Source organism: Peromyscus eremicus, chromosome 3, assembly GCF_949786415.1.
Source record: "Peromyscus eremicus chromosome 3, PerEre_H2_v1, whole genome shotgun sequence".
NCBI classification, from domain to species: domain Eukaryota; kingdom Metazoa; phylum Chordata; class Mammalia; order Rodentia; family Cricetidae; genus Peromyscus; species Peromyscus eremicus.
Genome location: NC_081418.1, coordinates 139,713,695 through 139,737,089, shown reverse-complemented (window position 1 = coordinate 139,737,089; position 23,395 = coordinate 139,713,695). Strand labels below are relative to the sequence as shown.

Below are 23,395 nucleotides of genomic sequence, written 5' to 3'. Positions count from 1 at the left end.
CCCACTGCCTGGATGCCTCCCAAACAGATCAAGCCAATCCACTGTCTCACCCATTCAGAGGGCCTGATCCAGTTGGTGACCCCTCAGCCATTGGTTCATAGTTCATGTGTTTCCATTCGTTTGGCTATTTGTCTGTGCTTTATCCAACCTTGAAGAACAGTCAGTGCTCTTAACCACTGAGCCATCTCTCCAGCCCCTTCTATCCTGCTCATTTTTATCTATAGCCAAAGGACCCCAGGCATGTGATTCATAGTAACACTAGTTTGGAAATCTGTCTCCTCTCAGGGTGCGATCTTATGATATACAATTCCTGATCTGAAGAAAAATCTATCAATTGTTAATGGTAATCAGTATAATGGTTAATTTATTTATTAAAAAACAAATCAGGGATTACTGTGCAAACTCCCACAATGATGGCTAAATGTCTTTGTAGTATGGGTAATCACTTTGGACTTCCAAACAAACAGGAAATGATTTTCTCTTCTTTGTTCTCAATGAGTCAGGGCTTCTGTAGCTCTAAATCAATTTTCTCCTTGGCATACTACAGGACAAGGTCAACTGAAATCTGCAAAACATTCAAGAGTATTGCTAAGCGTAAATATAAAAGCAAGTTTGCTTTCACGGCCCACACACCAATCTCCTTCTGCATTTGCTCTTTGATCTCTTCTAAACCTTCATGCAACAGAGGTAGCTTTGAGCTGGATCTTTCAGATGCAGGATCCCAATGCATTCATCTCACAGATAAAATATTTCCAGCGGTTGCAGGTGTCTGAGAAGAGGGAACGGTCTTTGAGGTATCCACAGATCTGGTGGGCTGATAACTGACTCTCTGTTGGCAAACTGAAAAAGTAAGTTAGCTTCCCAAGTTAGAGGTTAGATTGAAGAAGACAGTGGTATTTGACAAGGAAACACTATAGAGATGCCGTTGGATTTATTTTAATTTGCTTTAATGTGGCCTTTTTCTGTGGTGGTTTTATCCTCCTTCAAATAAGACTATTCAGTTTTAATAAAAACGTGTTGATATAATTTGAACAAACAGCTTATAAAGGAAACCAAGGCATGTTTACATAAAGGTAGGTTATAGCCAGTGTGTTTCTCTTGACTCAGTCCTCGAAATGCTAAGTCACCTGATTGTGTCCACTAATCTCCATTCCCATCTGGAAAGCTCAATATAGAAATTGCTCAATAGTTATTGCAATCTCTTGACCAGAAGGCTCTCAGCATTGTTATAGAAAGAATGTTCTTGATACTTGCATTTGATTGCTCATTTAGGCACTTGAATTATGATAAGAATTTTCTAGAGGATAATGGTAGGGGAGCTGATGAGGAAGATTTAGCTGCGTTGGATAGTTTTATGTCAACTTGACACAAAAGCTAAAGTCATCTGAGCAAAGTGAACCTCAGTTAAGAAAATGCCTCCATAAGATTGGGTTGTAGGCAAGCCTGTAAGGCATTTTTTAAATTAACGATTAGTGTGGGAGGGGCCAGTTCATTGTGGATGGTGTCATTTCTTTGTTGGTGGTCCTGAGTTCTATAAGAAAGCAGGTTGAGCAAGCCATGAAGAGCAAGTCAGTAAGCAGCACCCCTCCATGGCTTCTGCATCAGCTCCTGCCTCCAATTTCCTGTCCTGATTTCCTTCCATGGTGAACTGTGATATGGAAGTATAAGTTAAATAAACTCTTTCCTCTTTAACTTTGCTTTTTGGTCGTGTTGTTTCATCACAGCAATAGAAACAATCAGGCCAAGTCTTAAGTATATTAGTTATAATTCCAATAAGTACCTTCTAAAAGTATCATGATTCTACGTCTTCTAGAAGAAATACAGGGTACAAAGTAAACGTTTAAAATTTCTTCACATTCCCAATTTTCCCTCTAATGTCTCCTTCATACACTTACAAGTCAAGGAGAGGAGAGGAACCATCTTGCCAGAACCAAGATTGACTGAGTTCATCTTGAAACACTCCCACCCAGTACCCAAATCCTTTGAGTATCTGTAGGCTGTGGATGATGAAATCCTATAAAACACAAGACACAAACTGTTAATGCAGAAAACTAAATAACATCCCAAACTACTGTGCAATATAAAGTCTGATATTTTGCCTGATGAGAAATTAATGAGAATTCAAGTGTTGAAGAAAAAGAGGAGATACTAAAGTGAAGTGGGTGTACACACACACACACACACACACACACACACACACACACGGTTCATTTGCTATATAGGCAGTATGGTGTGTTAAATACTACGAAAAATATATTCATCTGGTATTGAAGTTTTAATAGATTCAGAGTCTGGTAGGCAGTATGTATTAATGCAAAGTGAGTCTTATATAGACTTTTCATCATCAAAAGTAAAAATTTCTCTTACTTCATTCACCCTGTGGATCATTTTCTCCCCTACTGTATTTTAATATGTGAAGTTTTGGAGATTCCAGCCACAACTCACTGTGAGCACATTTTGTTAGATGAAGAATGTTTTATTTTGTCATTAAATTTTTGGAGAAAGTAATTTTTAAATAATTACAATAATGTAGTTTAAAGCTTCTTGGTTTACTATGTTATTTTTAACATTTCCCATTTTTCTTATAAAACTGAACTTCAGTTATTGAATATTTTGTTAGGGTGAGAAATGTCTAACCAGGAATTCCACTTCAGATATTCTATTTAAGGGTAGATGGCTTCAGCAGACACTGTACTGTTTATTTGTCAGGATCCTAGTAAGCTAGGTTAGTAAATTTAACATTTCACTTATCAAATGCACATTCTTATAAGCCAATTAATTTCGTGATTTTTTTATTCTTTGTAACTTTTGTTTGGTCTTGATACACAGGCCTCAAACTTGAGTTCCTCCTGTCTCAGCCTTGCATGTACTGCATTTACATGCATGTGTCATATCACTGCTTTGGAAAATTAAGAAATCCTACTTTATGAGAATCTGTAATTCATTTTAATGAGTAACAAAGTACTTTCAGAATGACGTGAAATCGTAGAAGAGTGTTTACCATTTCTTCTTTGCTGTCTATTTGAAGGAGACTGGCATCCTCCTTTAAACAAATCTCCTTACTGCCATTCCATTTTTTCTGGATTTGAAAGACATAGTAACAACTTTTTCCATTCTGAATCCAGTTGTGTGGACAATAGCTGCAGTTACTACCTTCAAAACATAAATATTTCCTTATTTGTCATCAATGCACGAAATTGGCATCCCAACTCCCTCAAAATAACCAAATGGTACCCGTGATGTAACACCTACCCACCCAGCTGTTTTGAGGCTGAGACAAGATTTATATAATTTCTACCTGAAATAGCTCTCTGATAATTAGTTTTAGTTAAAGATCAACATGGAGTTGGCTTTATCTAAATCTTTCCTCCTATATCAAAAATGAATCGAACCTGGAACTCGCATCCAGACAAGAGGCAAGTGCCTGGGGTCATACCCTGGGAGGCTTGCCCCTAGGTCTCATCCCTGGGCACCAGCCTTTCCCAGGGAAGACGCGCCCAGCATGGCCCCAGGTTCTGGCCATCAGACAGGCCTCAGCAGGAAGGTTCCCCTTCTCAAAGACCTCCGGCAGACCTTGCAGTCTACGTGCCCTGCCCCCACATCCATCCACCTGAGACACCACCACCACCACTTCCTGAGATTTAGTGACCAGCCCCCAGCTGCCATCTGGCCCAGCGCTCCCATATGACCCAGAGAGCTCTCATTTGGCCCAGAGAGCACTCTAATCAGGCCCAGAGAGCTCCTATCTAGCCCAGAGAGCTCCCACCCGGCCCAGAGAAAGAGAGAGCTCTCATTGTACAAAGAGCCATCATTGGACCAAGAGTAAACTCAGGAGACGGAATCTGCCTGCCGTGATTAGACCATGAGTGGCTTTCTGAGAAACATAATCTGCCACCTCTCATTGGACCAAGAGAGGCTTCCTGAAAGGCTGAATCTGTCAGCTCTGTCTGGACCAAGAGCGCTGATAAGACCAAGAACGAAACCACGAAGAGATGGGCAGACATCAAGGCAGAAGTACATACAACAAAATAAAGAGCAATACAGCATCATTGGAACCTAGCCCTCCTCCAACAGCAAGACCTGAACATCACAAAATGGAAGAAGCAGAGGAAAGCAACCTTAAGAATAACATCATGAAAATGCTAGAGACTTTTAAAGAGAAAATCAAAAAATGAAATTGAGGAAAAGACAAACAAAAATGGGAAGAACGCTATAAAAATAACTAGAGGAAAAGACAAATAAAGCAGAAGAAAACAATAAATCCCTGAAAGAAAACCATGAAAAAGCAATGAAACAGATGAGGGAAACAGTCCAAGACCTGAAAAGGGAAAGAGAAAAAATGAAGAAGACATAAACAGAGGGAGTGCTGGAAATAGAAAATCTGAGTAAACGAACAGGAAACACAGATGCAAGTATAACCAACAGAATACACAAGATGGAAGAGAAGATCTCTGGTGTAGAGGATACAACAGAGGAAATGGATTCATCAGTCAAAGAAAATACCAATGCCAAAAAAATTATAACACAAAATGTCCAAGAAATCTGGGACACCATGAAAAGACCAAACCTACAAATAACAGGGATAGAGGAAGGAGAAGAATATCAACTCAAAGGCACAGAAAATATATTCAACAAGATCATAAAAGAAAACCTTCCCAACTTAAAGAAGAAAATGCCTATGAAGATACAAGAAGCCTATAGAACACCAAACAGACTAGACCCCCCAAAAAAGTCCCCTTGCCACATAATAATTATACAACTAAACATACAGAATAAAGAAAGAATATTAAGAGCAGCAAAGGAAAAAGGCCAAGTGACTTATAGAAGCAAACCCATCAGAATAACACCCAATTTCTCAATGGAGACTTTGAAAGCCAGAAGGACCTGGACAGATGTAATGCAGACACTAAGAGACCATGGATGCCAGCCTAGACTAATATACCCAGCAAAACTTTCAATCAACATAGACGGAGTAAACAAGACATTCCAAGACAAAGCCAGATTTAAACAATACTTATCCACAAACCCAGCCCTACAGAAAGCACTAGAAGGGAAATTCCAACCTAAGGAAGTCAGATACACCCTCGAAAACACAGGCAATAGATAACACCACAGCAGTAAATCTCAAGGAAGAGAAGTACACACACACTACCACCAAAAAAAAAAAATAACAGGAATGAACAATCACTGGTCATTAATATCCCTTAATATCAATGGACTTAATTCATCTATAAAAACACACAGGCTAAGAGAATGGATACGAAAGCAGAACCCAACTTTCTGCTGCATACAAGAAACACACCTCAAATTCAAAGACACTACCTCAGAATAAAAGGCTGGGAAAAGACTCTCCAATCAAATGGTCTTAAGAAACAAGTGGGTGTAGCCATCCTAATATCTAGCAAAATAGACTTCAAACTAAAATCAGTCAAAAGAGATCAAGAAGGGCATTACATACTCACCACAGAAAAGATCCACCAAGATGAAATTTCAATTCTGAACATTTATGCCCCAAACACAAGGGCACCCACATATGTAAAAGAAACATTACTAAAGCTTAAATCATATATAAAACCCCATACATTAATAGTGGGAGACTTCAATACCCCACTTTCACCACTGGACAGATCTTCCAAATTGAAACTTAATAGAGAAATAAAGGACTTAATTGATATTATGACTCAAATGCACTTAATCGATATCTACAGAACATTCCACCCTAACAAAAAAGAACATACCTTCTTCTCAGCACCCCATGGAACCTTCTCTAAAATCAACCACATACTTGGCCACAAAGCAAATCTCAACAGATACAAAACAATTGGAATAACCTCCTGCATTCTATCAGACCACCATAGTTTAAAGTTAGATTTCAACAACAATACAAACTACAGAAAGCCTACAATCTCATGGAAACTAAATAATGCTCAGCTGAATCACCAGTGGGTTAAGGAAGAAATAAAGAAAGAAATTAAACACTTCCTAGAGATCAATGAAAATGAATATACCACATACCCAAACTTATGGGACACTATGAAAGCAGTGCTAAGAGGGAAATTCATAGCACTAAATGCCCACATAAAGAAGTTGGAGAAATCTCACACTAGTGACTTAACAGCACACCTGAAAGCTCTAGAACAAGAAGAAGCAAAGTCATCCAGGAAGAATAGACACCAGGAAATAATCAAATTGAGAGCTGAAATCAATAAAATAGAAACAAAGAGAACAATACAAAAATTAATGAAACAAAGAGTTGGTTCTTTGAGAAAATCAACAAGATAGACAAGCCCTTATCCAAACTAACCAAAGACAGAGAGGGAGCATCCAAATTGACAAAATCAGAAATGAAAAGAGAGACATAACAACTAACACTGAAGAAATCCAGAAAATCATCAGGTCATACTTCAAAAACCTCTACTCCACAAAACTTGAAAATCTAAAAGAAATGGATAATTTTCTGGATAGGTACCACATACCTAAGTTAAATCAAGAACAGATAAACTATTTAAATAGTCCAATAACCCCTAAAGAAATAGAATCGGTCATTAAAAGTCTCCCAACCAAAAAAAGCCCAGGACCAGATGGTTTCAGCACAGAATTTTACCAGATCTTTAAAGAAGAGTTAATACTAATACTCTTTAAATTGTTCCACACAATAGAAACAGAAGGAACATTACCAAACTCCTTTTATGAGGCTACAATTACCCTGATTCCTAAACCAAACAAAGATGCAACAAAGAAAGAAAATGACAGACCCCTCTCCCTCATGAACATTGATGCAAAAATACTCAATAAAATACTGGCAAACAGACTCCAAGAACACATCAAAACAATTATCCACCATGATCAAGTAGGCTTCATCCCAGGGATGCAAGGGTGGTTCAACATACAAAAGTCCAACAATGTAATACACCACATAAACAAACTGAAAGAAAAAAACCATCTCACTAGATGCTGAAAAGGCATTTGACAAAATCCAACACCCCTTCATGGTAAAGGTCTTGGAGCAATCAGGAATACAGAGAACATACCTAAGCATAATAAAGGCAATTTACAGCAAGCCAACAACCAACATCAAATTAAATGGAGAGAAACTCAAAGTGATTCCACTAAAATCAAGAACAAGGCAAGGCTGTCTGCTCTCCCCATACTTATTCAATATAATACTTGAATTTCTAGCCAGAGCAATAAGACAACATAAGGAGATTAAGGGGATACAAATAGGAAAGGAAGAAGTCAAGCTTTCGCTATTTGCAGATGATGTGATAGTACACATGAGTGACCCCAAAAATTTGACCAAGGAACTTATACAGCTTATAAACACCTTCAGCAACATAGCAGGATACAAGATCAACTCAAAAAAATCAGTAGCCCTCCTATATACAATTGACAAACAGGCTGAGAAAGAAATCAGAGATACATCACCCTTTACAATAGCCACAAATGATATAAAATACCTTGGGGTAACTCTAATCAAGCAAGTGAAGGACCTATACGACAAGTCCCTGAAAAAAGAAATTGAAGATGTCAGAAAATAGAAAGATCTCCCATGCTCATGGATAGGCAGGATTAACATAGTAAAAATGGCAATCTTACCAAAAGAAATCTACAGATTCAATGCAATCCCTGTCAAAATACCAACACAACTCTTCACAGACCTGGAAAGAATAATACTCAACTTCATATGAAAAAACAAAAAACCCAGGATAACCAAAAGAATCCTATACAATAAAACAACCTCTGAAGGTATTACGATCCCTGACCTCAAGCTCTACTATAGAGCTACAGTAATAAAAACAGCTTGGTACTGGCATAAAAACCGACATGTGGACCAATGGAATCGAACTGAAGACCCTGACATTAATCCACACACTTATGAACATATAATTTTGACGAAGAAGCCAAAACTGTACAATGGAAAAAAGAAAGCATCTTCAACAAATGGTGCTGGCATAACTGGATGTCAACATGTAGAAGGCTTCAAATAGATCCATACCTGTCAAGTGGATCAAAGACCTCAACATAAATCCAGTTACTCTGAACCTGATAGAAGAGAAAGTAGGAAGTAGTCTTGAATTCATTGGCATAGGAGATCACTTTCTAAATATAATACCAGTAGCATAGACATTGAGAGAAACAATTAATCAATGGGACCTCTTGAAACTGAGAAGCTTTTGTAGAGCAAAGGACATGGTCAACAAGACAAAGTGATGGCCTACAGAATGGGAAAAGATCTTCACCAACCCCACATCTGACAGAGGGCTGATATCCAGAATATATAAAGAACTCAAGAAATTAGACATCAAAATGCCCAACAGTCCAATTAAGAAATGGGCTATAGAGCTAAACAGAGAATTCTCAACAGAAGTACAAATGGCTGAAAGACATTTAAGGAATTGCTCAGCATCCCTAATCATCAGGGAAATGCAAATCAAAATGACTCAGATACCACCTTACATCCGTCAGAATGGCTAAGATCAAAAACACTGAAGACAGCTTATGCTGGAGAGGATGTGGAGCTAGGGGAACTCTCCTCCACTGTTGGTGGGAATGCAAACTTGTACAGCCACTTTGGAAATCAATATGGTGCTTTCTTAGAAAATTGGGAATCAATCTCCCCCAAGATCCAGCTATACCACTCTTGGGCATATACCCAAGGAATGCTCAATCATACCACAAGGACATATGCTCAGCTATGTTCATAGCATCATTGTTTGTAATAGCCAGAACCTGGAAAGAACCTAGATGCCCTTCAACTGAAGAATTCATAAATAAAGTGTGGTACATATACATAATGGAGTACTACTCAGCAGAGAAAAACAATGACATCATGAGGTTTGCTAGCAAATGGATGGAGCTAGAAAAAAAATCATCCTGAGTGAGGTAACCCAGACTTAGAAAGACAAACATGGTATGTACTCACTCATAGGAGGATACTAGATGTAAAACAAAGGGTGACTAGACTGCTACTCACAACTCCAGGGAGGCTATCTAGAAAACAGGACCCTAAGGAAGACACAGGGATCCCCCAACGACAGAGAAATAGATGAGATCTACATGAGCAAACTGGACGTGAAGTGGGGGTAATGAAGGGCAAGGATGGAGGGAAAGAGAGCTTAGGGGAGCAGGAGATACCAGATGGATCAAGAACAGAGAGGGAGAACAAGGAAAAAGGGACCATGATAAATGAAGACCCCATGGGAATAGGAAGAAGCAAAGTGCTAGAGAGGTCCCCAGAAATCCACAAAGATACCTCCACAATAGACTACTGGCAATGGTCGAGAGAAAGCCTGAACTGACCTACTCTGGTGATCCGGATGTCCAAACACCCTAACTGTCATGCTAGAAATCTCATCCAACGACTGATGGAAGTGGATGCAGTGATCCACAGCCAGGCCCCAGGTGGAGCTCCAGGAGTCCAATCGGCAAGAAAGAGGAGGGATTGTATGAGTGAGAATTGTTGAGACCATGTTTGGAAAAAGCACAGAGACAAATAGCCAAACTAGTAGAAATACATGAACTATGAACCAATAGCTGAGGAGCCCCCAACTGGATCAGGCCCTCTGGATAAGTGAGACAGTTGATTAGCTTGAACTGTTTGGGAGGCATCCAGGCAGTGGGACTGGGACCTGTCCTCAGTACATGAACTGGCCCTTTGGAACCTGGGGCCTATGCAGGGACACTTTGCTCAGCCTGGGAGGAGGGGACTGGACCTGCCTGGACTGAATCTACCAGGTTGAGCTCAATCCCCAGGGGAGTCCTTGCCATGGAGGAGATGAGAATGGGGGTTGTGCTGGGAAGGGGGTGGCGGGAGGAAGGAGGACAGGGGAGTCTGTGGCTGATATGTAAAATTAAATTAAATTATAAAATAAAAAAATACAATAAAAAATGGATCTATTTTTCCCCCACTGAGCCATTGACTAGGATGAAAAGTAAGCCCTGAGTTGATGTTTTAGTTCTGAGACTTAAGCAAGAAAATATTTCACATTTAAGGGAGAGATCAAAGAGTGGCTTGGAAACAAGTAGGTGTGTACTGGACATATAAAGAAACAATGTCTTAGGACTTCATTATAACTAAGCATTAGGCTTTAATATTTAATGTACTTTTTAAAGGAACATACCTTAAGAAAGAATACACTCAAGGACAGTCAATGACTTGCACACAGAGGAACTAAATAGCACAGATTTGATGATAAGTTTTAGCTTAGTCTTACGGAGGGAGACAGACACACATAGAACACTGGTTACTAGAGAGGAACACTCCATATGGGGTGAGAAACACTTCATAAGCAGTCAAGACTGAATCCTGAGTCCGTTCAGGCTTTTCAGTAGCCTGTGTTTGGAATCACTGCTAATCAGCATGCTGAGCACTATGACAATCATGCCAGAGTTAGTATTGAAATGGTGTTTGGAAGGTTGAAGAACAAGATGGATTAGCAGAATATACTTAAAAAATAAATTTTATTTTTCTGAAGAAAAAAAATGGTAGATTTTTCTTTTCACATAACTCAAAATTCAAATAGTATCGTCTAGAGGGAACTTAACTTCATCAATAAGTATTAAGTCACCAACAGAAGGGTTGATAAACTGTAAAGCAAGTAGTAATACAATTTTAGGCTTGAAAATAGTCATAAGAGATAAAGCTGAATTAACTCTTAATTTTTTAAAAGAAAGCGAGTCTTACATGTTATAATAATTTTATGATAAATAGTCTGATTTCCACGGCCATTTTTTTTTTTTCAGGAGCCTTGCAAGAGGAACAGCAAACAGCCTTAGAACTCACAGGATACTACTGGATGGCCAGCCAAACCACACCTGGGGGCAGGATTTGGAGAGATAGAGCCCCAAGGACTACATTCTCTGAGGACCTGGTGCTGTTACTAAGCATAGCTGTGCTATTGCTCTCATGGTCACCACGCCCCTCATAATCTATGAGGAGTATGAAGACTCTAAGGCTTCTAGCCCCTCGCTGCGGGGCAGTGTTACCAGTACTTACAATAACAGTGATTGACCTTTCTCCAGGCATTGCTACTGGAGCAGATCAATGATCCAACGGCCACACTTAGAACTATTTAGACATGTAAATTGTTAGCAAAGTTAGGTTAAGATGTGTGTGTTAGTGGCTTTGAGGTAGAAAATCTTGGGGAACAATTGGAAGTTTAGAAAGGCACATTTTTAATAGTTGAGCAAGGGACTCATTGATGTCCAAGAATGAAAACAGTGGCAGCCTGGCTCTTGCAGGCTGATTTACCTTTCTTGCTAGGATAGGATGGTGATCAAATGTGATGATTAATTCCTTGTACCCATTTCTAACCGCAGCTTCCAGATACGATTTAATAAAAAAAGTGTGGATGATTGGGTATGCATCCTGAGGAGTCAGAGTGAAAATGACTGATTGTTTTTCATATATGAAAGTTTAAATTTGAGATTATCTAAAGATTTTTTTATAGGATTATTTTTTGAGATAATTACCTTTTGAGGTAAATAATAAAATGTTTGATCCTTTCTTTGTAACTGCAAAATGCATCCTGCCAGGAAAAGAACTGGCAGAGAAAAATAACTTGCTTGCTTATACTTCGTTAATCTATAACAAGTTGCTTAGACATAAATGTATGTGGCTCCTTGGGAATAATTTGTTTTTTACCTGTAATATGTAAAATGCTTAATGATGTAAGGGAAATGGGAAACATGCTGTTTTTTACTTGTATTCATTATAATCATTCATTTGAAAAATAGAATGTAACTACATTGCAATTTTTTTTTTTTTGGTTTTTCAAGACAGGGTTTCTCTGTGTAGCTTTGCACCTTTCCTGGAACTTGCTTTGGAGACCAGGCTGGCCTCGAACTCACAGAGATCCGCCTGGCTCTGCCTCCTGAGTGCTGGGATTAAAGGCGTGCGCTACCACCGCTCGGCTACATTGCAATTTTTATATTGCTTAAAAGATTTTGCTTTGGTATATAAGCTGTAAGGGAAAAAACAAAGTTAGATAGAGGGAAAATATCAGGAGAAAGCCAGGAGGGATACATCAGGAAAGAGATAAGGAAAGAAATAAAGAAGATAGAGAGACCCTGAAGGTGTGTGTGTGTGTGTGTGTGTGTGTGTGTGTGTGTGTGTGTGTGTGTGTTTTCCTTTTTCACCAGCCTCAGAGAATTTTTACTCCCTTAGATAAAAAAGTCAAATGAGTAATTAGTTTGCCAACTACACGCCTCCCCCTCAGTCCCTGAGCTGCTGGAAGCTGGTCTATACAGCAGCAAATTTTTATGCTTAGATATCTATAATTGAGTCTAAAGCAAGAGCCAAATTAGATGAATTGGGAAGTCTGGAGCTAGAATTGAAAATAGGGCTAGGAATCACACACATTCCACTTAATCGTGCTATAAGCTTTGTTTAGCTGAATTTCTTAGGAACTTCAATGTTTTCAACATTTCATTGGAAGATGTAGAAGAAGCTGAAGTAACTGCAGAGCAACAAAAATTACATCATGATTGTCAGCTGTGAAGGGACAGAGTGAGCTCAGTGCTGTGACCCTCAGCAACATAAAATGTTCAGATAATCTTTTAGGAACAGAAACTGTGTACAAACTGGGATTTTTTTTTTATTTGACACAGAAAAGGATTTCAAGTCAGTTTGAAACAGCAGGAGATTATAAAAGATATTTTAACATAAACTTTAATAAGCATGAGGGTTAGGTGAAAGAGAGGCACCGGGGAAAAAGTAAGAGCCATCTGAAAGTGTGGGTGTGGACTTCCCTAAGGCTGAGCTGCCAAAACTAAGACATACCCAAGCACGGGTATGGGCTCCTCAAAGAGAGCCACAAGCAATTGTCTCAATGGGCCTGCAGGCAGTTCTGCTGGCTCTAGAATTACAGGCCCAAACGTTTCTAAGAAAGCTTTGCAGTTTGATAAGTGAGACTATCAAGTAGCTCTGGAGATGCCTTAGGTAGAATTACAATCTGATAAGGTAAAACCAGGAGCCACAAGGGCTGCACAGGAGGTCAGTACCTGTCCTTTCCCTCTAAGTAAGATTTCTATCTGGTTCCTAGAAAATTACAGGTTTACAGCTGAAGAAAAGCAGTAGTTAGTTAATAGCCCTGGAATCTCGCTTCCCTGTGGTTGAGAAGTTATAACCAGATTCCTGGGGAAGGACTTCTCTATTTTCATGTCCTCATTATTTTCCATATTTCAGACCTGTGTCAGCACTCACTCCAGACCTTAGTAATCCATAGAGAACAGACTACACAAAATTGTTTCTTTTGAGCAGATTCTGCACACAGCGGATCTCCACTGAGATCACTTATTCTTAGCTGGGCATGATGTCTCATGACTGTAACCCCAGCACTTAGGAGGCTGAGGCAAGAGAGTCACCACAAGCTGAAAGCCAGCCGTCATGAGTTCTGGACAGCCTAGGCTATATGACAGACAATGCAAAACTACACTGATCCTTCTATCGGTTACCTGAGCGGGGAGATCTTTGTTGCAAGGCTTGGCAGTTTTTCATCTGCAGGGTGTAGTTTCTCTGCCACTCTGTGAGGTTCAGCAATGCTATGTCCTGCTGGATGAGTCTTTCCTGCTGATTCATTGCAAGAGAGGACACCTGGAAGACTGTTACAACATCATACATTCCTCATCAACACTGATGTTTTTCAATAAAATAATCCCCCAACACAGATCAAAGAAAACTATCAGTGAGGATGAGGGCGTAATTCTCCTGGCTTTATGTTTTTGTTTAAAACTTAAATTACTCAAGAATCAAATCTTACAAAGAACACACAGAAAACAAAACAAAACAAAAGCAACAAAACACCTTGGTCATTTCTTTCCTTTGCTCACCCAGTCTCACTTCCCAAGAGCAGATAAAATTATTAAGTCCTTTAACACATTTTTCCCCAGAGATACTTTAATTAAAATAAAATCAATCAATATAAAATTCCTGTTCAACCTTTTATGCAAAGGGTGAAAGCCTGTCTACATGCTCGTTGAACATGTGATTTTATTACTTAAGTATATTTTAATATTCACTCCTTTAAGTACACAAAAAGTACTCTCTGTAGCTAGAGTTTTTCTGCCTGGCCCACAGTCAGGGCAAATCTCTTTCACCTGCCAGTCCCACAGCCTCTCAGACCCGACCAAGTAAACACAGAGACTTATGTTGCTTTCAAACTGTATGGCCATGGCAGGCTTCTTGCTAACTGTTCTTATAGCTTAAATTAATCCATTTCCTTTAATCTATACCTTGCCACATGGCTCATGGCTTACCGGCATCTTCACAAGCTGTTTCTCATCGTGGCGGCTGGCAGTGTCTCTCTGACTCAGCCTTCCACTTCCCAGCTTTATTCTCCTACTTGCCCCGCCTATACTTCCTGCCTAGCCAACGGCCAATCAGTGTTTTATTGATTAATCAGCAACACATTTGCCATACATCCCACAGCAACTCTCACTCATTGACTCATTATAACAGGGTAGGAATCCACTGTGTGGATGTGTGATGAGTTCCCTCAGCAGTTCTTTGGTTCTTCTTTAAAAATTAATTGAGTGATTGATTTGTTTGTTGGGCAGGGCTGGGCACTGAACCTAGGGTCTCATGCATGCTGGGCAAAACTGCTATGGCTGTATTCTCAAATGGCTCATTCTCTTGAATGGCAAGGGGAAAAACTCGATTTAAAGAATCTTAATCTTGGGGCTGAGGAGATATAGCTCAGTTAATATAAAGTGCTTGTTGAGCCAGCCTGAGGACCTGCATTCCCAGAACTCATATAAAAAGCTAGGTGTAGTGGTACACGCTTGTAATCCCAACACTAGGGAGATGAAGACAGTTGGATTTCCGGGACTCCCCGCCCCTGGCTGGCTAGCGTACTCCACTTGTAAGCTGCAGGCCAAAAAGACTGTGTGGCAATAAAAATGGCGGAGGGCTCCTGAGAAATGATACTCAAGGTTGTTCTCTGTTCTACACACACACACACAGCCATATCTACATGAACTGGTATGAGCATACACACACACACACACACACACACATAAGCACACATACAAATCCACATACATAAAAAAAATCTTAGTCTTACCTCATTTTACACATTTGTAAGCTATTTTTAAGGTGAGTGGCTAGATCAAAAGTTTGTGGACGTTTAAATTTCATTCAGTATTTCTAAGTTACCCTCCATAGATGCTGTTGTACACAGTATTTCAAGGTTATTTGCATTTACAGCTCTCCTTCTGTTTAAGACTGACATTCTCTTCACAGGTGTAAGCAAGTTGGATGTATTTCCTTGTCTGTGAAATGTGTGATTATAACCCTTGTAAATACCACATCCTCCACTAGCTTTCTTGTGCTGTGAGAATTACCTAGCAAGTCTGGAATCAGGCTGAGCAGTGCATCTCAAGTTCACATGGTGATGACCTTCAGAAAAGACATGATGCAAGCTATTTAATGGCGTAGCTTGTAACTGTGGGACTGAAAATCTGGGGACCAGAATGTGACTAACTTGTCGGCATTGTTTATTGATGACAGCATGCTGGATGATTTGCCCTTAGTTTTAATGAGACCCTGAGAGATGCCTTCTGCTGAGGCAGGTTGCCTAGTCTCAGCAAAATTCTGTTTTTATCATCAGCAAAACATAAAAATCCCCAAGCAAGACTCTGGGGCTCCTTGACAGCACAGTATCCTGGCCAAACACCAGTGATTCCTGAGCCAACAGAAATAGTGGAAAGACAGCGAGGGAAAGGTACCTGCTCTCTGCCCCCAGATACCCACCTCTCCTTTTCCCCCTATTTTTCTTGAGACAGCATTTCATGTATCCCATGCTGGCCTCAAATTCACCATGTAGCCAAGGATGTGACCTTACATGTTTGTTCCTCCTGCACCTCCTCCCATTTGCTGGGAATACAGGCCTGGGTCACTACTACTCCTAACTCCATCCAGGATCCTCCTAATAAGAGATTTTAAAGGTGATATCTTTACTTCTGTACTATTAAGTTGTACTCTTACCATGTAACAAACTAAATTTCTTTTTAAATTCTCAATAAACTACAATGTTAAGGCCTGTTGTTTTGGTCTTGTGAGTCTCTGTTAGCAACTAATCCTGTGCCTAGAGATATTTGTTGGCATGTCACATGCTTCAAAGATTGATTTTGGTAAGCTATAAGCTATAAGTGATTTATTTACACAGTTGAAAAATATTTTACTCTTTTTTTGACACACTGCCATTTTTTATTTTAGTTTGCATATTCTAGGATAAAAGGCTAGAAAAGATGTGTTATGGTGTAGAATTTAAGTTGGAATTAACAATGGAATTGTTAGCAAATATGTTAGTCTGGATCTAGCAAGTACTGTAGCTAGAGTTTTCCCGCCAGTCCCACAGCCGCTCAGACCCGACCAAGTAAACACAGAGACTTATATTGCTTACAAACTGTATGGCTGTGGCAGGCTTCTTGCTAACTGTTCTTACAGCTTAAATTAATCCATTTCTATAAATCTATACCTTGCCACACAGCTCGTGGCTTACTGGCATCTTCACATGCTGTTTGTCATGGTGGCTGGAGTGTCTCTCTCTCAGCCTTCCACTTCCCAGCTTTATTCTCCTCCTTGTCCCGCCTATACTTCCTGCCTGGCCACTGGCCAATCAGTGATTTATTTATTGACCAATCAGCAACACACTTGACATACAAACCATCCCACAGCACATCTCCCCTTTTTTTTACAAAAAAAAAGGAAGGTTTTAACCTTAACAAAGTAAAATTACATATAATTTGGGAATTTGAGCGTAGTTTTTTTTCTACTACTTCTTGCTAGAGGGGGGCGCTGTATCTTATGGGGACACAAAGAAAATTTTAGGATTATGGAATAGTCCATGAGGCTGTATTTTTTGAGCCAGTTGTTTTTAAACCATTCTGGATGTTGGATTATCTGGGCCATGGTGTCATCAGAGACCTTTCAGGGGGTCTTGGCTGGTCAAACCTGATGTATCTTAATCTGGAACAAATCCATAGCCTCTTGCTTTCTGTGGAAACAAAAGCAGAGTCTCCTTTCCAAAGCAACACATCCTTACATCCAAATTTTGAAGTCAAGGTACCTTTAAAATATACATTTTGGCATAACTCAACAGCTTTTACAATCAAATGTTTTTTTGCAGTTAAAAATTCCAAAGACAACACAATCCAGATTCTCTGTGTAATATTTATCTTTACGTGGCTTATTTTTTATATTAATTTTATTGTCTCTTTAAAGACTTTATTTTTTAAAACTATGTATTTGTTTATATAACTGTATGTATCATCTTTTTTGTCTCTTTTAAGCCTATGTATATTTTACACACATTGTAAATTATTACATCTGAATCTGTCTTATTGTGAATCTATTGCTTTAAACTGCAGCACCTGTGGCTGCTGGCTCTGCCCACCTCAGCTTCCCAACATGGCGGTGGTACGTTTACCGCCAGCTCTGGGAGCTATCGTGGGTCTCCATGCTTTTATCCAAGCAGCATGTAGACCAGAAACCTCTTTTTTTGTTTTGTACTAGCAAAGGCTAAATCCACCACTCAGTTTAATGTGCCACTTGCAGAGGCCTCATTCCCGCCATACAGAGGCAGGTCAAGCTCATATGCCAGGAACCTACCAGTAGCTCAAACCAGCAGCTGCTGCTCATTTGAGAGAGACAATTAGGAACTGTTTTTAGTTCCGTTTTAGAATCTTTTTTTTCAGTTTTTAGGTGGAAACTCTTGCCCCACGTTGGGCATCAAAGTACCATTAATTTAAAAAGTATAAGTTATTATTATTATTATTATTATTATTATTATTATTATTATGCTAAAATCCCTGCTAATTTTAGTTTTGCATGTGGAGCTACAATTTTATGTCTATATTGATATATTTACACTTTGACATATTTGGGATTAATGTCATTGTAACTATGAGGTATGATGTCAACATTTCCCAGATGACCATCATGTTTTCCTCTGTTACTCAATGAGTATAACTCCCACCCATATTCTCTTAGCTGCCACTTCTTACTCACAGTAAATGTCTAAGGAACTGATGAAGGGGAGGGCATGGTAGAACAGAATGGATCACATCATAGCAACCAGGAAGCAAGGAGAGAGCGCTGGCCCTGGAGGGCTCTCTCCTCCCCCACCCAGGCTTTCAGACTAGGGGTTGCTGCTTCTAAAATAGAGGGCTACCAATTACTTAATCCTCTTTGGAAACACTTCACTGTTTTCAATCTAACCAACTGGACAAGATTAACCAATCTTTTGTGTACTTGTCTCCTACTCAGGTTTCTGTGTTTTGCTATCATCTTTTTCACACTTTTAAAAAACATTGTGTGTATTTCTTTTGCTTTGTCTTCTAATTCACTAGATTTTTGTCAGTGGTGGTTTTCAGTTTTAGGTACAAAATCCAGGACCTTGTGCTCACCAGGCAAGATTTCTACCACTGAACTGAACTCTCAACCCTTCACTTATTTTTCAGTTAGGTGGATATATTAAACAATTGAGTGTGGGGAGGGCAGGTCACTGCTATTGCAGTTTGTTAAAACATGCAAAAAGAATAGCTGCCTCATATCTCTATGATTGAATGATAGAATCTGATTCATTTTCATGCATACATTCGTATAATGAGCCATCTTTACCATCGTGATAATGAATATATCCTCCACAGAAGCTTCCTGTCTTAATTTTTTAACTAGAATTTTATTTTGAGGCAGTTGAAGTTTCATATGTAGCTTTAAGAAATAATAGATTCCATCAACTCTTAGTCCAATTTCCACCCCATGGTACCCTCTTGAGAACTGAAGTTCAGTATCACAACTAGAATATCAACATTGATAACAGCATAGCATGACATTTCTCCATCACCATGTGGATTCAGTACATTGTCCTTTTATGAAGCTAATTCATTCTTCTCCTGCCCTTCCTGCTCCTTAACACTAACATGTTCTAATTCAGTGATTTTTGTCATTACATTGTTATAGAAACAGAATCTTACATTTTGTAAAGTTTTTTTTTTTTTCCACTCAGGATGCCATCCTGGATATTCATCTGGATAGTTGGATAAATCAATAGCCAACTGGTTTTTATTGTTGAAAGGATTTCTTTGATGTTAGTCACCACATTTGTTTAACCATTTACTCACCAAAGGACATGAAGATTGTTTTCTTGTTTAGCTCCTACAAATCAAGGTGCTATACACAGGTGTTTTCAAGCTTTAGTGAATGAAAGCTCCAGAGAAGTGTTCAGGGGTGCAATTGTTGGGTTGTAAAATGGTCAGGCTTTGATGAAACCATTTCCCTGTTCTTCCACGGGCTGTATCACTGTACAGTCCTGCCAGAGATACCTAGTGATTCAGCTTCTCAGACCCATCAAACATACGATGTCGCTGGTTTGTGATTTCTCTTTCTGGTGTGTGTAATGTGTCACACTGTGGTTTTAGCCTGTTTTCCCTAATGACTGATGATATTGAACCTTATTTTCATGCTTGCTTGATACTTCCTTAAATTCTTTGGAGAAATGTGTTGTCATGTTATTCTTTCCTCTTATCACTGAAAGGCTTTGTTTCTTGTTGAGTTCTGAGAGCTTTCCCGACTCTTTATATCACTGGGTATGTGATTTGCAGTTACTTCCTCCTTCTGCCTTGTGTGTTCAGCCAGTTTTATGTTGAAGTAGATGCATCTCATCAGCTTTTCCTTTTATTAATAACTCATTAGATGTTAGATCTAAGAACTCTGCACGTACTTGAAGAATGAATTTCTTTCTCTTTTTAAAAAACTACTTGATTTGGGCACTACCTAAAGTTAGGAGTAGAAAATTAATGCTCCTTATTTTGTTATATTAATAACCTGGTACATATAGGGATTGAAATATAATCTTCTTTTTAGAAAGTTGAGATATAGTTTTAATATTCTAATGAGCTTTATTGTGTGAGCTGTATTTCAAGTCAGTTCTGCTTTACTTATGATGCTCTGGATGGCATGGACTTCATCAGATGATAGTAAGACAAGAGAAAGAAAAATAAGACTTCCTCTTGGAGTTTCTTCCTACGTAGGAAGCAAACGCTTGACCTTAATTGGCATTTGAATTGTAGTAAATTTGCAACAGGTTCATAAATAACAACTGAACAATGTCATTTCCTAGGGAAATGAACCCAAATACTTCTAAATCTCCCAAACAAAGTTATTGGGTATTAGATGCCACATGTTGTACCTAAATGATTAGTTTGAAAAATGAAAATGAACAGAAAAGGCACAAGAAACACTTATCTCTCTGGAAATAGTTTGCACTATAAAGTTTTCAAATTAATATTTAATTAGCATATGACATTAAAGGAAACCCAGAGACATAAAAAGATGAGGAGAATATTACAAGTCTATACTCCTTGCAAATGACCACTCAAGTATCACTGGTTAACATTCAGGTTATATTTGTGGAAATCCTTGTGTACACATGTGCAGAATGCATGTGCATATATGAATCTAATTTGCATATTATTTTTAGAAAACTGCATATCTCTATAAAATACCTGCTTTCATGGGAAACAATTCACAACTAACTACATCTCTACATCCTTACTAGTGGTTCTAGACAATTTTTAAAATTAATTGCATTCTTTCACCAGATTCTTCTGTTTCACTGTGTGAACTTCCTCTTAGTGCCTTTATAGCATGTATGTGTACTTAAACAGTTCTTAACTAATTTCTTCATCCACTTATGCATGTGGACTTTTTACATAATAACACAGCTATACATAATTCATAATGTATTTATGAAAAGGGGTAACTTTGAAGATTTGCTTTTGTACTTACACTTGATGCCCAAGAAAATGGATGTCGCTAATAAGCCCACACAGAACACACAGGAAATCATCGTCATGACACACCATGTTCCTAAACGTAGAATCAGAACAATGACATGAGTTTGAGAAAGCAGTTGGAAGGAATGGGTAGAGATGATGTCAGAATGAGTGGAAGAAGGATTGGTCTTTCCTCCTGTAGAAATACGAAGGTTTGAAACTCTAATAGGAAAAGGAGAATCTTTGCTTAAATGCTCTCAAATGAACCTTATAGCTTGGGATGCATTTGAACTGGAAAACACCAAATATGATAGACTTAATACCATAACTCTGTGATCCTAATGTACAATATTATGACTCTAATAAGCAATTACATTTATCTATCTATTTACCTAGTTTTTTTTCAATAATCTTAATAATGCCAACGAGGCAACCTTGAATTCTTAACATCAAGACTCTCTTACCTGTTTTCAGTATCTCTTGAGTGTGATTCACTAAACTATTTTTAATTTTAATGAGCAATTTAGAAAATGAACAAATTTTTCCAGCTAGTTTTTCAACTCTTCCAGGAGGAAAAGTGAATGATGTAGCTTCTTAAATTATTCATACTAATCAAAGAAAAATAAATGTATTCTTACATATTGTGATAGGCCAGATGATGACGTGCCTGTGATGACTCTGGGTCATCCCTGGAACCTTGAAATTGTGCTTTATGTGACAAAAGAGATTCTGAAGCTAGTACTACATTGGAGATCTGAGATGGGAAAGTGATCCTCAATTAGTGAATTTGTAACAAGTCAATACTAAAGACCAAACAATGTAATTACTTGGAAAAATATAATAAAACACTTTTAAAGCCCACCCAGTTATTCATTGTATGATATTACATGTGACATCTGGTTGGTGGATTAAATAAATGACAGTGAAAATAAATAAAAACTTATCAATTTGAAAATATGTTGTGCTATAGAGTTTTGAAAGTAAAAAATACCATAAGATATAGAAATAGGCATTAAATAATGAAAACATATCCACATCAGCATAAAGACTTTTTTCTAGCTTTTCAATTTTTTCTTACATTTCTTAGTATTTGTCAGATAATTTGCTGAGCATTTAATGCAAAACTAAAACAATTAAAATTTTATGATTTCTTTTACCTTTTTTCAAATTTGAGAGAGAGTATATATCATACTTCCAGAGCCCAGTGCCCTTTTTCTTTTTCACCTTTACTAGTTAATCCATCCAGTAACATATCAGGCATAATAGAGTACTCTAAAGAGGTTATCTCAGATTAGAAGAAACACCTTGGGTTCATCACAGAACACAAACAGAAAAACTTCTAGTTTTCTAGTAAGCATTTTGAATTTGCTACCTGAACATTTGCTAGGACACAGACATTTCTGAGAGGCCTCTGAGGTTGGAGTGTCCCACTGAAGAGAGCTGTACAATTCTTCTTCGTGCATGCTGAACGTCCTTGAAGAGGTAAAGCAGCCTACGTAGAAGTCTGACAGAAAGAATTCCTCTTGCAGTTATGAGTAGGTTGATACAAAAAAATGGAACTGACTACTTTTTCACAGCTGTAAAATGCACTGGGGATTAAGGTGCAGGGTAGAGGCATCATCATCCAGAAAGTGGAACTTTTAAAGCTTAACTTTAAACATAACTCAATAAAGGAAGAAATGAGGATGCACTGAACTCAAAATGGCTATGGTCAAATTACAGTGTTGCTCTGATCCCCATATGGTAGCAGATGCTGAAGATGAAGTACACAGAGTGAACTTCCAGCTGGTGTAGGATACGAAGCACAAAGATGACTCAGAGAACAAAGATAAAGGCAGTCCACTCTAGGCAAACCAACTTGGACATAGCTTTTGGGTTTCCAAACAAGAAAGCTTGGATTTCATCCCTAAGTTCATTTCCAATCAGTCTATTGATTAGGATGATACTGCCTAATAAGATAAGTAAACTTCAAAATAGCACTCAGCACTGTAAACATTTCTCCCTCATAGTTTGTCCCCAGTGACTGTGGTTGATGGAGAGTTTTCTCCTAAAAGAGGCCTGCATTATTTTCATCTTCTGGAATACTGGAGCCAAGGGAAAGGGAAAGAGAAGGTAACAAACTCACACTTGCTTCTTGAAAGCCATAACTGAGAAGAGATATGAATCATAGTCACACCTACTCATTCCATATTGGTCATGAAGATTGGGTTTGCCTGGGCATCAGCATCCAGAGGTAATTTTACTCTTGGAGGAGGAATCAATTATTAAGTGGACAGATGGCCATTTTCATCACATCCTGTGTTCTACAGCATTGGTACTGAGAAATTTGATCTCTTAGACATCAGTTATCTCTAGGCCACTTGTCATTATGTCCAAAGGTCACTTCTTAGTAATTTATAGTTCATACAACTTGCAAAATTGCATGTTCTTTCTTTTTTATTTTAGAGTCTCAGTGGATCAATCATTCTCCAGCACAAATGGCACACTCAAGAGGTAATGCAAGGGAATTCACTAATAGGACTACAGTTTGGGGGAAAGGTTAATAAGAAAGCCAAAGGGGGAGGGTGGTGATAAAAACATGTACTGCAGAGCTTATATCAACCCATGGCCTAAAGCA

General features: G+C 38.6%; 1 protein-coding gene across 1 annotated transcript; it reads right to left on the bottom strand.

The window, feature by feature from the left end:
- Nucleotides 1–22,300, bottom strand: Clec9a (C-type lectin domain containing 9A). Its single transcript, XM_059256938.1, has 6 exons — nucleotides 22,151–22,300; nucleotides 20,792–20,872; nucleotides 13,456–13,602; nucleotides 3,002–3,153; nucleotides 1,896–2,014; nucleotides 1–840 (listed from the first exon to the last, which is right to left on the bottom strand). The coding sequence occupies exons 1-6, from the start codon at nucleotides 22,239–22,241 to the stop codon at nucleotides 708–710; spliced, it is 723 nt and encodes a 240-aa protein (XP_059112921.1). The 5' UTR covers nucleotides 22,242–22,300; the 3' UTR covers nucleotides 1–707.
- Nucleotides 22,301–23,395: the final 1,095 nt, after the last annotated feature.

Bases quoted from the DNA above. Each gene is read 5' to 3' on its own strand.
- Clec9a (XM_059256938.1), bottom strand. From the start codon at position 22,241: ATGCACGAAGAAGAATTGTACAGCTCTCTTCAGTGGGACACTCCAACC. The intron at 13,603-20,791 runs GTAAGTACAAAA...ATGTTGTAACAG, and splicing joins CATTTTCTTGGGCATCAAGT to TCTTCCAGGTGTCCTCTCTT. The intron at 3,154-13,455 runs GTAACCGATAGA...TATGTTTTGAAG, and splicing joins ACAAAGATCTCCCCGCTCAG to GTAGTAACTGCAGCTATTGT.